Genomic DNA, 13,576 nt, shown 5'->3' with positions numbered 1-13,576 from the left:
CATCTGTTCGCAGGTTAGTTAGCACATTACCTTCATACTCTGTGTGGGGGTTCTAAAGTCAAGAGAATGAGACATTATGAATACATTAGGTAAATGACAGGCAATGCTAATGGTGTACTAATGCAGTCTGTAGCCTTTGACCTGTGTTTCTACAGTGAATAATAAGCTTCACCAATACTTTTCCAGGATTTATGCTTTGTGCACAGCACACTGCAAACATGTCTGACACAGAAAACAGCTGGTGTCAAATAGAAATATCAAGGTATGAATATTTTAAAGCGTATTCAATACATATTCAGAGCAAATAGGCTACAGATTTGAGGATGAAATATCAGATGCTCCTAAAGTGTTTTTCCATGGCCACGTTGGACAATCTAGCAGAGCTTTCATGTTGTTTTTATCTTGCTCGCTGTATTGTAGCAAATACAGTAGATAAGTAATGAAATATTCAAACTGGGGGATGAAGGGAATTCTATAACACTCTTTTATTATTAAGGTACATTGATTACGGTGAGGTGTAAGGCGTAATAGATCTGTATTGAAATAGCCTCAATGACACATTATAAACTGGGTGTTTCCATCCCTGAATGCTGATTGGCTGACAGCCGTGGTATATAAGACCGTATACCATGGGTATGACAAAACACTTATTTTGCTGTTCTAAATTACGTTGGTAACCAGTTTATAATAGCAATAAGGCACCTCAGGGGTTTGTGGTATATGGCCAGTATACACTCTGCGATGTGTCGTGCTTAAGAACAGCCCATAGCCGTGGTATATTGGCCATATACCACAGCCCCTCATGCCTTATTGCTTAATTATATAACTTCAGTCCATTGTCAACATTGATTAAATTACTTGATTAAAACAACCCACCCCTGCCCTACTACCTAACCCTCTTACCCCCATGTTACCATTCAAATCCCACTAAACCCTCTTGACTTAGAGTCAAACTCATTTTCTAGGTGTTTTGAGGTTGCTTTTACAACCAGCACATTAGTAGTGGTCTAAAATCCCAGATTTCAAGTCCTGGTCCTAAAAAATAATGTCCTCTATCAACTAACCTTATAAAACAAAGGGAGAAAATATATATAAAACATAATACTGTTCAAACAAAAGTCCTCCTGTACTCACCATGTCATAGGTGGTGACCACCTTCTTCAGGACATCTGGTAGCTGGCCCTGGGGCTCCATGGTGGGGTACTGGTCCTTGAGGTTGAACACCAGGAGGGGGTTGTTGTCAGCCCCCGTCAGCCGGGAGGACAGGGCCAGGATGCACTGCTTCAGGTTGGCCACCGCGGAGAGGCCACACAGTTCCTTGAAGGGCACTATGGCATTCTGCAAAGGAACATGAAAGCTTGGGTTGGTGTCCGTTTGATGATGAACTAAAGACTAAGCATGTTGTTGTATTGAAGACAAAGAACACTGGACAAAGTGGAAGATAAAAAACAACTCAAGCTTTCATAAATGGACAAGATGCAGAATATTGTACTGCAGACTAGGGATGTGACAAATTAAACCATTTTGTTAAAACGATAAACATTCATCAAATTCCATGTGAATTGGCAATGTGCTGCTGCCAGCAACAACACGGTGCGTCCCTTTCAGATGGTTAAGCGTTAAATGTACCTCAATTCCACCTCGCAATGTTTAATTTCCTTCTCAAAGTATTGCCATACAGGACTTTGCTGCTGTCGCTTGCCTTTCTCAGCAATTTTTCCAACTGTTAACGACAGTGACGTAGGGGTGGAGAGTAGACTTCAAAATAACGTGTCAACACCCATTTCGAATGTCAAGATTAAATTCCGCTAGGAATCGACTCCTAAGATTTAGTATTTTGGGAATGGAGGAGACTGATTAGTTGCCGTACTTCTGAAAACACTTGCATCTTTCATAGCGAGCAAACGAGGGACGGAGAGAGAGGGGAGGGGCACAGTATAGGCAGGTCGACCAACAGGCAGAACTGTGCACTTGGCCTAGGCTATTTATCGTCAGTCAAAAGCTCTATCTCGCTATGCAATATCTCGCAATTTCTTGGCCGTCAATGTCTCGCAACTTCAATGAAAAGGCTAGGATATTGAGATGAGAGAGATGCAACACGTCATTCTCACACAGCATCTGCACATATGCATGGGTTCATTTCACGCTGTTCACAGCGTAGTAGCCAGAGCAGCAAAACAGTAGTGAAGTGCCTCGTGCGTCAAAGCTCGTAGTTGTTGAGGAAATTGACCAACTATGCCGTTTACTTTCTGGATCTACAAAAAAAATGTAAAATAAATCTTAACGTTAAGGATCCCAATTTCTTTAACGTTAAAACATTCACACCCCTATTGCAGACAAAGTTGCAAAACAGTATTAGCCTCAAGGGTACTAGGGCATGAATGACAAGTGAATTATTACAGTTCAGTGTTCCCATTTGTTTTCATTTCAGTTTGGTTTTTAGTCATTTAAGATAAAGCTCACTGCTGTGACAAAGTTGACTTGAGTAATTATCTCATGCAGCTGGTTCATTTGATTCATTATGAATGAAGATCAGTGATTAGATGATTCCTAATGTTTTCAATTATCTAACGTAGAAAATAACAACTGAGCTCTGTTAAGTTACCTAAGTTAATGTGGCCTATGTAGTTACTAATTAACAGGCTAGAAGCAGAAGTATAAGTACAGAGAAACACCCTGTGATAGGAAGTGGTTTTAAGAGTACTTCTTACCTCCAAGAACCTTTGTTGGTTTTTGTTAGTCATTCGATAACACGCACACAAATCCTAACCTTCCTGTGAAAGGCCCAATTTAAACTGTGTGTAAACAACCGGGAGGACAAACAGCCACAGAGAGAACGGCCAAGATGTGTTAGTCTCAGGGCCAGTGGCCTGTTATCACATAATGACTGCAATGTAAACAGAGCGACCAAAATAAACCCTAATACACAATGCATAATGCACCACAAAAGACCAACCACACAGTGGGGGAACAATCGACTAGGCAACTTCCTTCTGACACATTTCTCAGTATTGCTTCAGACCAGAAGAAAACATCTGTTTGAAGTAGGCTAGCTCATGGGGGGCCCAGTGGGAACCTAGTGAGCACACAGGAATGCACAAAAGCAGATGTAGGTGGATAGTCTGAACAGGCAAATTGTCATGTGGGTAGTGGGTAACAATAGCCTACTGTTCATCTTTTGGTCGATATCGTTCTGTTATGTCCTTTTTCAACCAATAAAAGATTGATCATTGCTGCTAACAGTTTACGGAGTGAAAATTTGAAGTAAAACACCATATGTTTTTTGCTCTTTTGAAAATAGGTGACGCACTAGTCTCGTTTCCGCTCCACTTCAACATAATTTGTGGTAATCTGTCCTTTAGACAGTAATCTCCTTCTAGAATTATTACTGACAAGCCCATAAGCGCCACAGTGCAGTATTACATAACACGTTTTCCATTTTATATATTAGAAGGTATGCTCATAAGCCACTACCTGGAGATCTGAATATCAACCGCAGGCCTCGGTGCTCCAGTGGGGATGTCACCAGACTGCCTCTGAGCTTCGAAGTCTCCTTGAGTCTGTCTCGACTGTTGTGCAATACACATGGATTAGATCAAATCAAGTTTGGTGGCTTTGTTTTCTCTTGCCAAAAGGAACTTTATTTTTAAATGCTACACAGCCTTTGTAGTAAATCTCGCTGTGATCGCCGCTTGACTCTAGGGGTCAGTGTTCATATTCTAACAAAAACATTCCCATGTAGGCGGATGAGTAAATAAACTTGGATTCAAACGACTCATCCACGACTTTATTAAAGCATGCACATTCCCCCCCAAAATGTATTGCATAATGTAGGCTAGCCTGGCCAATAGAAACTAGGAATAAATTGGTGATGATTTACAAGTCAATCCTTAGGGATGGATCAAAATTTACACAATGGTTACTCAGGCCTACCTGTCTGACAGACGAAATTAGGCTATAGGCTGCTATAGCCATAGATGTCAGTCAATTCCTCTACCCATCATGCATTCTTTAAATATCCTACCCCGTGTCAGTGAAGGGCTGTTAAGTTAAAACCAACACTCGAATTGAGAGGGTATCTATTATTTTTTTTAATGGCAAAAAGCACAGGCCTACCCCTTGTTAGCTTAAGATTTTGAAGAAAATTAAATGGGATCCGATTATATAAAGTGATCGATAATAGTGCTTTGGTCCACAATGTTTTATGCTAGAAACAAGCTGTAAAATACCCAGGAAAGACGTGACACAGATGAATCCTTTCTTTGACATTAAGAGGCTGAGCCACAACCTTCTATAGCCGATGAGACAAAACATACTTTGATTGGGAAGTAATCTAATTCTGTCACTATCAATTGATTAAACTATTCACTATGTACAATAGAAGATGTTTAAACCAAGACAGCTTTTAGGAGAAACCTACTGACCATCTCTTGTTGGGTTAAGCCACAGAAGAAAAGTAGCCAGCAGTTAAAGCTTATGTGTCAGTAGGCCTACTCTGTTTGGGGTGGAAAGGTAGGCCTAACTTTTAAAAGAACCATGATCAGATTCCTAATCATTTGCAAACAGGGACAGCTTTGTTGCAAACCAAGCACACCGATTTGGCATTGGAGAAATATGATAAGATGAACACATAAGCTATCGCTCAGTCCATTCTTAGCCTGTAATTTTGGTAATTTGTGTGGTATTAAAAAAGATTATGTAGAATTGCCTGACATTTTTATAAAAAGGAAAAACATTTCTCAGACCTGCAAATACAATAATAGATTCTGGCAATGCTTTTACTATAAAGGAGATCTTTCCACTTCTACTGTTGTCCATGGTGGTCTGTGAGCCCACAACCTCCTGGCCCTCAGCGCTATAAAGAATTCCTACGTTGCTATGTGATGCTCTGGTCTGTCTAAGACGTGAGGGTAAACAGTAGACATGTTCTCTGCTATCCACTTTGTTTTAATTACTATTTTGGGTATAGGGGATGGTCACTTATAAATTTTTAAAAAATACGTTCAGTGAGGGATTAGGTCAAATATATTTTTCATTTCAGAGAGGTCTGATTTTCTCCATGTAACCCTTATTACAAATAATGTTCACTCCCTTACCTGCATGTTTTCTCTGAGGTCGGTGGCTTCCCTCAGTGGCAGTATGGCTGTCTTGAAGATGTCATCCACAGCCTTGATGACCAGAACTCTCATGGTGGCGTACTCCCGACTTCTCTTGCCCTTACGCACAGACAGTCCCCTCTTGTGAGGCTTGCCCCCACCCCTTCGGTTGGTGATGGCCACATGGACGAATAGCCAGGCGTGGGGAAGGACTTCCCCCGTTAGCGATTGTAACGGTATGTGCCGGAATCCCGGCTGGAGACACTCAAAGGGGATTGTGTACTGGCCGATGAACTCATCGCCAATGTAGTCATCATCAAGCACCACGAAGCGCACCATGGCCAACTCAGGTAGGTTAATCTGAAACTCAAAGCTTTCGTCAAACAGTGGGTTCTCCCCATTCTGATTGACAGTTTTAGTCCTTTGCTCTGCACAATCAGCAGGGATGCCATGGATCTCCACATAGACGTAAGGGTCAACAACATCTCCTTTGGAGCCTGAGCCTTTGGGTTTGGGGAAGTTTTGTCCACTTATGATTTTTATGTGCAAGAGCTGAGGAGACACACCAGGTACTGAGTCTTTAGTGTTGGCACTGAAATATGACACCTGCTCCCTCATTATGGCTGGTCGCAGCACATACCCACAGTTCCCATTCTGACGGAACCAGCCAATGTTTAGGTCCATCATCAGGCCGGGGGTCTGGTAGTTCATTGCCACGATCTGGCAACCACACTTCCAGAAGTCCTGAGGGTTCATGTTACTGGAGTCGATCCGCATTGGGCTGGGGTAGACTCTTGCCAATAATTTCTTGTTGTAGTTAACAAAGTCGCCTGGGAAGTCATTGGCACAGCGACTGGCAAAGACCTCATTGAACGAGCAAAGTTCCCAGTGCTTCTGGCTTTGGAAAGCTGTTGGGAAGTCTTTGAACGCAATCGATTTACACAACGTTACCAGGTCAGAGAGGTCCTTGGACAGCTGGAACTTTTTCAGTGGGATGCTCTGTTGTTCATCGGGTTCAATGTTCATTCTTTGGGACATCTCAGCCCCCTCATCCTCATCAGTCACTTCGCCCTCCGAACTAATGCATGTCGTGCCCAGCTTCTTCCCCTTCAGCAGGATCTTACACTTGAGGTCAAAGGGTGAGGGCAGGTAGCTGTCCTCAGGTGAAGGTGGATCCATGTAAATCTTATCACCAAGAATCTTTTTCAAGTGCTGAAACATGACCCTCTGCTGCTTTAAGGAGCAGTGGTTCTCCAGACACAATATCAGGGGAAAGTCAGATGCAACAAAGGCATATTTGTTGATGACGTCACAGACACTGCAGAAGACTATCTGCGAGGTCATTGTGTGTCCAGTGTAAATGACAGGCTCATTATCTGGTCCATCCCAGACATCTAGTTCTACACTACGACAGCCCATCTTGAGGGCACGGATGTAGCCTGTAACGTCAGAGGGGCCTCTAAACTGATCCTCGATCAGGTATGTGTTGTGGGAAGCGTTTATGTAATAGTGGGACAAGGGCTGGTTCATGTCCTGACACACTGTTTTTTGTTCAGGGTCAAAGATGTGGCACTCTGGCGACATGAGATAATTGGTAAACCCATCAAGGGAGAGCCAGCCCTTGAGCTGCCCCTCTTTCGAAGGTTCATAGCTCTGAATGACCTCCAGACTGGTGTCTTCACTTACTTGTGCCATACCCTGCTCAGCCTCCAGAAACATAGTTAAGTCCTTGGTATCTAGAAATTCCTTGTTGCTAGAGAACTGGACAAGAAGGAAATACATTTCTGGTCTTGTGCAAAGGTCATGAAAGACTTCAATGAACTCCTCTCTAGTCACACCACATCCCACCTTATCTTTAGATTTGTGAAACTCCTTAAACTTGAGTTCAATCTTAACGTTTTTGAGTCCAGGGTTTAGGTTTTTAATTAGCTGAACAGCAGCACATAAACTGATGTGCTTGCTGTTGTTGGCATCAGCCTCCTCAAAGAGGTCACCGAGCCAGGAGGAGCGCATGTTGTTCTGGTTGCTCTCAATCATATTCAGTGTGTGTTTCCCATAGGATATCAGGTATCTAAGCCCGGTCACCCATATGTTGGCCATATCGGCAGAGTTTGCAACCAAGTCCAAAGACTCATAGTTCTCCCCATAGATGATTGAGAAGGCACAGTCCTCTGATATCTGATCATATATTCCGTTGGTCCTAAACGTTTCTGTGTTTTTCCCTGTCCGCACCTCTTTGATGGACTTGACATCAATTTTGGCTTTCTCTGACTCTTTTTTGGAGGGTTCCCACCTTAGAGACTGCATGTCAGCGTCCAGGAGGAAGTAGCGGTGGTAAATGCGGGAGTTGGAGCGGACCTTCTTCAGTTCCGAGCCGTCCACCATGGCGTTGATGCAGTCGCTCGCACTGCTGATCTTCTTCTCAGTGGGCATGCTGCTGAAGGAAACCGTCTTCTTCCTCTCTTTGCGCAGCCTGGAACCATCCTGAGGAAGACAAAAGGAAAAACCTGAATACCTGTTCTGTAAACAAGTAGAAAATAAGTAAATCACTTTATATTTAGAGGTAAAAAAGAGGAGCTGAATACTCTTTAAAATCACTTTTCTGAGCTGGAAGCAAAATATTTAATTTATGAGATATACTATAGGCCAACTCAAAAAGTGGGAGTATTCCTGACTCTGTATGACTAAGCATTTGCGCATATGTCTGCCTATTGAAATGGGTTGATTACTTCACTGCTATTTGCTATGAAATCTGTTTAACTCCTTAGCATTCCTTGATGATTGGAGCTGCCTAATGTCAGTGTGACTTCTAACTGCAATTATTTTGGGGAAGCAGGTAGCCTAGTGGTTAGAGCGTTGTGCCAGTAACCAAAAGGTTGCTGGATCGAATCCCGAGCTGACAAGGTAAACATTTCTGCCCCTGAACAAGGCAGTTGGCCTACCGGGGAACAGTGGGTTGTCATTGTAAATAAGAAAATGTGTTCTTAACTGACTTGCCTAGTTAAATAAAGGTAAAAAATAAATATAAACATTTAAAATTCTGAGCATTGCTTTTCACAGAGAAAATGATTTACTAAATTAATCTCTATTAAACAGTATTTTACCTCTCAGAGCATATGCATAGGAGCATATGTATTAATTAAGCACAGTTATGATTTATAAGCTTCAGAAGGACCAAAAAATATATACACTGTCTCCTGGTAGCGCCTCCATGCTCTGGACACTACGCTGACAGACACAGCAAACCTTTTTGCCACAGTGCTCGTGCTCGCCAGAGGTAGCCTGACTGCCATTAGGTACCGAGATGAGATCCTCAGAGCCCCTGTGAGACCATATGCTGACACATGCACATTTGTGGCCTGCTGGAGGTCATTTTGCAGGGCTCTGGCAGTGCTCCTCCTGCTCAAAGGCGGAGGTAGCGGTCCAGCTGCTGGGGTATTGCCCTTCTACGCCCTCCTCCACGTCTCCTGATGTACTGGCCTGTCTCCTGGTAGCGCCTCCATGCTCTGGTCACTACGCTGACAGACACAGCAAACCTTCTTGCCACAGCTAGCATTGATGTGCCATCCTGGATGAGCTGCACTACCTGAGCCACTTGTGTGGGTTGTAGACTCCGTTTCGTGCTACCACTAGAGTGAGAGCACCGCCAGCATTCAAAAGTGACCAAAACATCAGCCAGGAAGCATAGGAACTGAGAAGTGGTCTGTGGTCACCACCTGCAGAATCACTCCTTTATTGGGGGTGTCTGGCTAATTGCCTATAATTTCCACCTTTTGTCTATTCCATTTGCACAACAGCATGTGAAATTTATTGTCAATCAGTGTTGCTTCCTAAGTGGACAGTTTGATTTCACAGAAGTGTGATTGACTTGGAGTTACATTGTGTTGTTTAAGTGTTCCCTTTATTTTTTGAGTAGTGTATATATTTCTTAAAATAGCCATGAGGAGCTTTGTGAAGTATAAATCATAATGTTAAAACATTGGGCACAATGCAGCGGTATGGCAGCCTGCTAATTCTCTTTGTCCATGTTGCTGCTGGTGTTGGCAGGCCATTATGGTCTAGAGGTCATCAATGTTTCATTTTCAGCCCTACATCGCAGAGCCCAGAGGGAGAGAACTATCGAACTAAACTTGGCTGAATTAAATGAAATAATTAAAACATTTGTGAAATGCGTGCAGTTAAATTCTTGACTCTTGGGGAAGCAAGTCACACTCCGATCAAAGAGGAAGCGGCCAGTATATGGGATATAACCAGTTGGGCTTAGGCAGTAGGGATGGGGATTTGAAATAATTTCACTATATGAATAGTATCATGAATATTTGTCATTTATTTGGATATTCTAAATACGTTTTTAACCTGAGCACTGCTGTTGCGTGAGGGAGAGAGGCTCAAACAACATTTTACTGCTTGTGTGCACAGATCTGCAGATGTTATCGTAGGTGCAGCATTTCCAATGTTATTTATCATCCCATACAACAGTACCTGTCTTGACTGGAGTAGCCTAGAGAAGCTATAGTTAGCTAGGCTAAATGCTGGGCTTTCTCCCCAACTCCATTCCGACAATATCCTACCTGTTGGTTGCTCGTTGTAGCCTACTCCTTCTCATTTTGCAAACTGTTAATTCCATAATTGTATTCCATCTTGCATTGAATTAGTGAACTCGCACTCCATTTTCTACATGTTGAGCCTCTTTGCCACTTCGATTGGCCAACATAAACAACAAGCTACACATGACACCTGAAGGCTACCGGTCGGCTACCTGTCTTTATATGGAGCGCAGACAGCACACCAGTTTAAGATTAATTACATCCTCTAAGGAATGTTGCCAAGCTATCCTAGTATCTATAAATATTTGACCTTGGATAAGCGCTTCATACTGAAACTATAGGATGTAGAGAGCTTAAAATAACTAAAGCAAAGCTCTAACTCAGCTGAGAGGGAACAAACTATTGTTAAAAGGGGCATGTTTCAGTGGGTAAATTAATGCATCATAATTCATAATCTGTCACTCTAATATACAGTATCTACTGCTGTACATATCACTCTTATTGTTTAAATTCATCAAGTGTACATACATATAAAAAAAAATTTGATTACTGTTACAGTGCTATTCGGGTTCGTTCTGAAATGTTTTGATATCTTGTGTTTGTTTTTTGGGGGATTATTTGACATTTTACTGCATTTAGGCGCTAGTAACATAAGCATTTCACTGAACCCACTATAACATCTGCTAAACTGTGTACGCATCCAATAAACTGATTTGATGAGATGCTAACAAAGAGGTCAAAGCAAAGTTGAGAGCAGCATACCATATATATGGTGCGTCACATGATGTGAAGAACAATGGTTGTTGACATATCTTTTGTGAATACGTCTTTCCTAACTCCCCCCAACCCCTTCTATTTTTCTCGAGAACTGAGGACCGTTACCTTGAAGGATCTCCTTGAACAATTGTGTTGCTCGACTTAAGGTGCCTGTCACAGTGCATTATGGGTGAACCACAATGAGTCCCCCCTTAAAAAGGATATAGCCCACACAGATCTAGTAGTGTATTGGCCACGTGCGTGACATTTCCCAAGTAGTCTGTGTTATTGTTGTGTTCCAGCACCTTTATTTTCAACCTTTCCACATTCATCCAGATTCAAGCTGAACTAAATAAATCATGAATTCTGCATCAACTGACTAGCATCAGATGAAGTCTTCAATGCATGCCTTATGAATGAATAGATTCCATTTCCATTTGCTGATGAAAAGATTAATGACATTACTAAGAAGTTCCAATTTGTTTTCACCCAATATTTTGGATGCCTTTTTTTAAGGCCAATTGGAAGTTTAAAATGGGCATTCAAAATATAGACAAGTGTGCGGCTTGTTTATACTGAAATAAAGAGCATGCATATGGCGCTTTAGATGTGGGGAAGCCTTCAGCGCCCATCGTCCTGCAACCAACGCACTGCCATCCTTGATCGAATGGCCTGCGACGTTCAATGTCCCAAGGCCTGCCATGTGATCTTGCCCACGCTTGTGTGCACTTACTAAGAGTAATGGCTCTCATGAAAGTCTATGGGCTTCTCCCCCAGGGCAAAGTCCATTGAAAATGTATTACCTTTGGGTCAAGAAAAATCTGACTACCCTTGTTGTAGAAAGAATTAAATGACAGACATTAACTGCTGAATATTAAAGTTTATGATTGACTATGAGCACCACCAAATATATTCGGAACACAAAAATATAAACGCAACATGTAAAGTCTTGGTCTCATGTTTCATGAGCTAAAATAAAAGATCCCAGAAATGTCTCATACACACAAGCTTATTTCTCTCAGATTTTATGTACAAATTTGTTTATATCCCTGTGAGCATTTCTCCTTTGCCAAGATAATCCATCCACCTGCCAGGTGTGGCATATCAAGAAGCTGATTAAACAGCATGATCATTACACAGGTGCAGTTGTCACACAATGCCACAGACGTCTAAAGTTGAGGGAGTGTGCAATTGGCATGCTGACTGCAGGAATGTCCGCCAGAGCTGTTGCCAGAGAATTTAATGTTCATTTCTCTACCATAAGTTTCCTCCAATGTCATTTTAAAGAATTTGGCAGTACGTCCAACCGGCCTTACAACCGCAGACCAAGTGTATGACGTCGTGTGGCGAGCGGTTTGCTGATGTCAACTTTATGAACAGAGTGCCCCATGCTGGCGGTGGGGTTATGGTATGGGCAGGCATAAGCTACAGATTTTATCAATGGTAATTTGAATGCACAGAGATACCGTGAAAAGATCCTGAGGCCCATTGTTGTGGCATTCATCCGCCACCATCACCTCATCTTTCAGTGTTGTATTGCACAGCCCTATGTCACAAGGATCTGTACACAATTCCTGGAGGCTGAAATGTCCCTGTTCTTCCATGGCCTGCATACTCACCACACATCACTCATTGAGCATGTTTGGGATGCTCTGGATAGACATGTACGACAGCGTGTTCCAGTTTCCGCCAATTTCCAACAACTTTGCACAGCCATTGAAGAGTGGGACAACATTCCACAATCAAGTCTGATCAAATCTATGCAAAGGAGATTTGTCACGTTATGGGGCAAATGGTGGTCACACCAGATACTGGCTGGTTTTCTGATCGACTCCGTTACCTTTTTTTTAAAGGTATCTATGACCAACAGATGCATATCCATCTTCCCAGTCATGTGAAATCCATAGATTAGGGCCTAATGAATTAATTTCAAATGACTGATTTCCTTATATGAAGTGTAACAACAAAATCTTACATTTTTTTGGGATGTTGCATTTATATTTTTCTACAATGTATTCCTATCAACCATGTTGAATGGCAAGCTAGTTTGAGTAGAAATTTAACATGCTTAGCTGATGAAAAAAATGATTATACAATTTTTGTCAAAACGGTTGCATAGCCTAGAGTTTCAGTTGATTTTGTTGTAACACTTGAGGTTTGGAGACCAATTATATTATCCTATAAGATTTAGCTAAATAAGAATCACAGGCTGTGAGTACACTACAGACTTCATAGCATACAAACAATAGTAGGCAAGGTCACATATTTCCTTTAGTACGGTATATGAAAGTGTTGACCCGTCTGATGCTGTGGTTCCTCATCCTGGTGAAAGAATAGCAACAGCATCCTGACATTTTATCTATTCTAGTCGGCTACTTCCTGCCCCTCATTCTCATACCTGAGGTTGAAATGAGACAAAAGGGAAGGCCACATTAAGCCTTGAATGCACTTTAAAAAAAAGACAGACAAGCCTCTGCAGGCAGGGCTAGAGCTTTTCTTTCATTCTATAGTCTGCAGGTGTACACAGAGGGTTAAAAAGGTGCAACTCAGAGGATTTCATGTTCAAAACAGTGCTGGGAGACATGTTCAGAAATATAGGACTACGTCACAGAGAAATTAAAAGATCCTCCAATACACTCTATAGGTCTACATCTCAATTGTATGACCGGATTCCAAAACGTAAAGCATTGTAAACATGTCTGGGTGGTATGGTCCACAGATTGCAGCCTATGTATATTCTACCTTTGAGAAAGCTTCAGTATTTCATATGAATAAGTGGCGATTGTGTTGAAGAACTGCTGGTAAGCTATTTTGTTTAACACCATTACTGACAGATGTCTAAACTTCACTGTAACCCCCACTCGTCTGGTCTTGTAGATAAATGAAATCAGCACATCTTTCGTTTACAACCTATACATTAGCACATCTTTACAAGCTACACATTAGCACATCTTTACACGTTATACATTGCATAACAGCTCATCATAGCTGTTTTAACAAAGCTAGTCACAAGGGGAAAACATTGAATTGGCCAGTCATTATAAATTTGGCTTGGCTTTGTGCGTTAAAAAAAGGAGGACTGTTGCATCACTATTTGTTTCAAAACGCCAAATTCTAGATTGAGGAGCGCGCTATAAGAATATTGGCCAACACGGCATTAGATTTAAACAAATTCAT

The 13,576-nt window shown here is 41.9% G+C and overlaps 1 protein-coding gene across 1 annotated transcript in view; it reads right to left on the bottom strand.

The window, feature by feature from the left end:
- The window catches only part of LOC129838084 (inactive phospholipase C-like protein 2), a 51,132-nt gene that overhangs the window by 10,636 nt on the left and 26,920 nt on the right, over nucleotides 1-13,576 (bottom strand). Inside the window, exons 2-3 of the mRNA XM_055904792.1 lie at nucleotides 5,097-7,580; nucleotides 1,135-1,338 (exon numbers count right to left, since the gene is read on the bottom strand). Coding sequence (XP_055760767.1) covers nucleotides 1,135-1,338; nucleotides 5,097-7,580 — 2,688 coding nt within the window. The remainder of the gene's footprint in view (nucleotides 1-1,134; nucleotides 1,339-5,096; nucleotides 7,581-13,576) is intronic.

Source organism: Salvelinus fontinalis, chromosome 38 (assembly GCF_029448725.1).
Source record: "Salvelinus fontinalis isolate EN_2023a chromosome 38, ASM2944872v1, whole genome shotgun sequence".
Taxonomy (NCBI): domain Eukaryota; kingdom Metazoa; phylum Chordata; class Actinopteri; order Salmoniformes; family Salmonidae; genus Salvelinus; species Salvelinus fontinalis.
The sequence above is the reverse complement of the archived record's forward strand: the minus strand, read 5'-3'. Positions and strand labels throughout refer to the sequence as shown.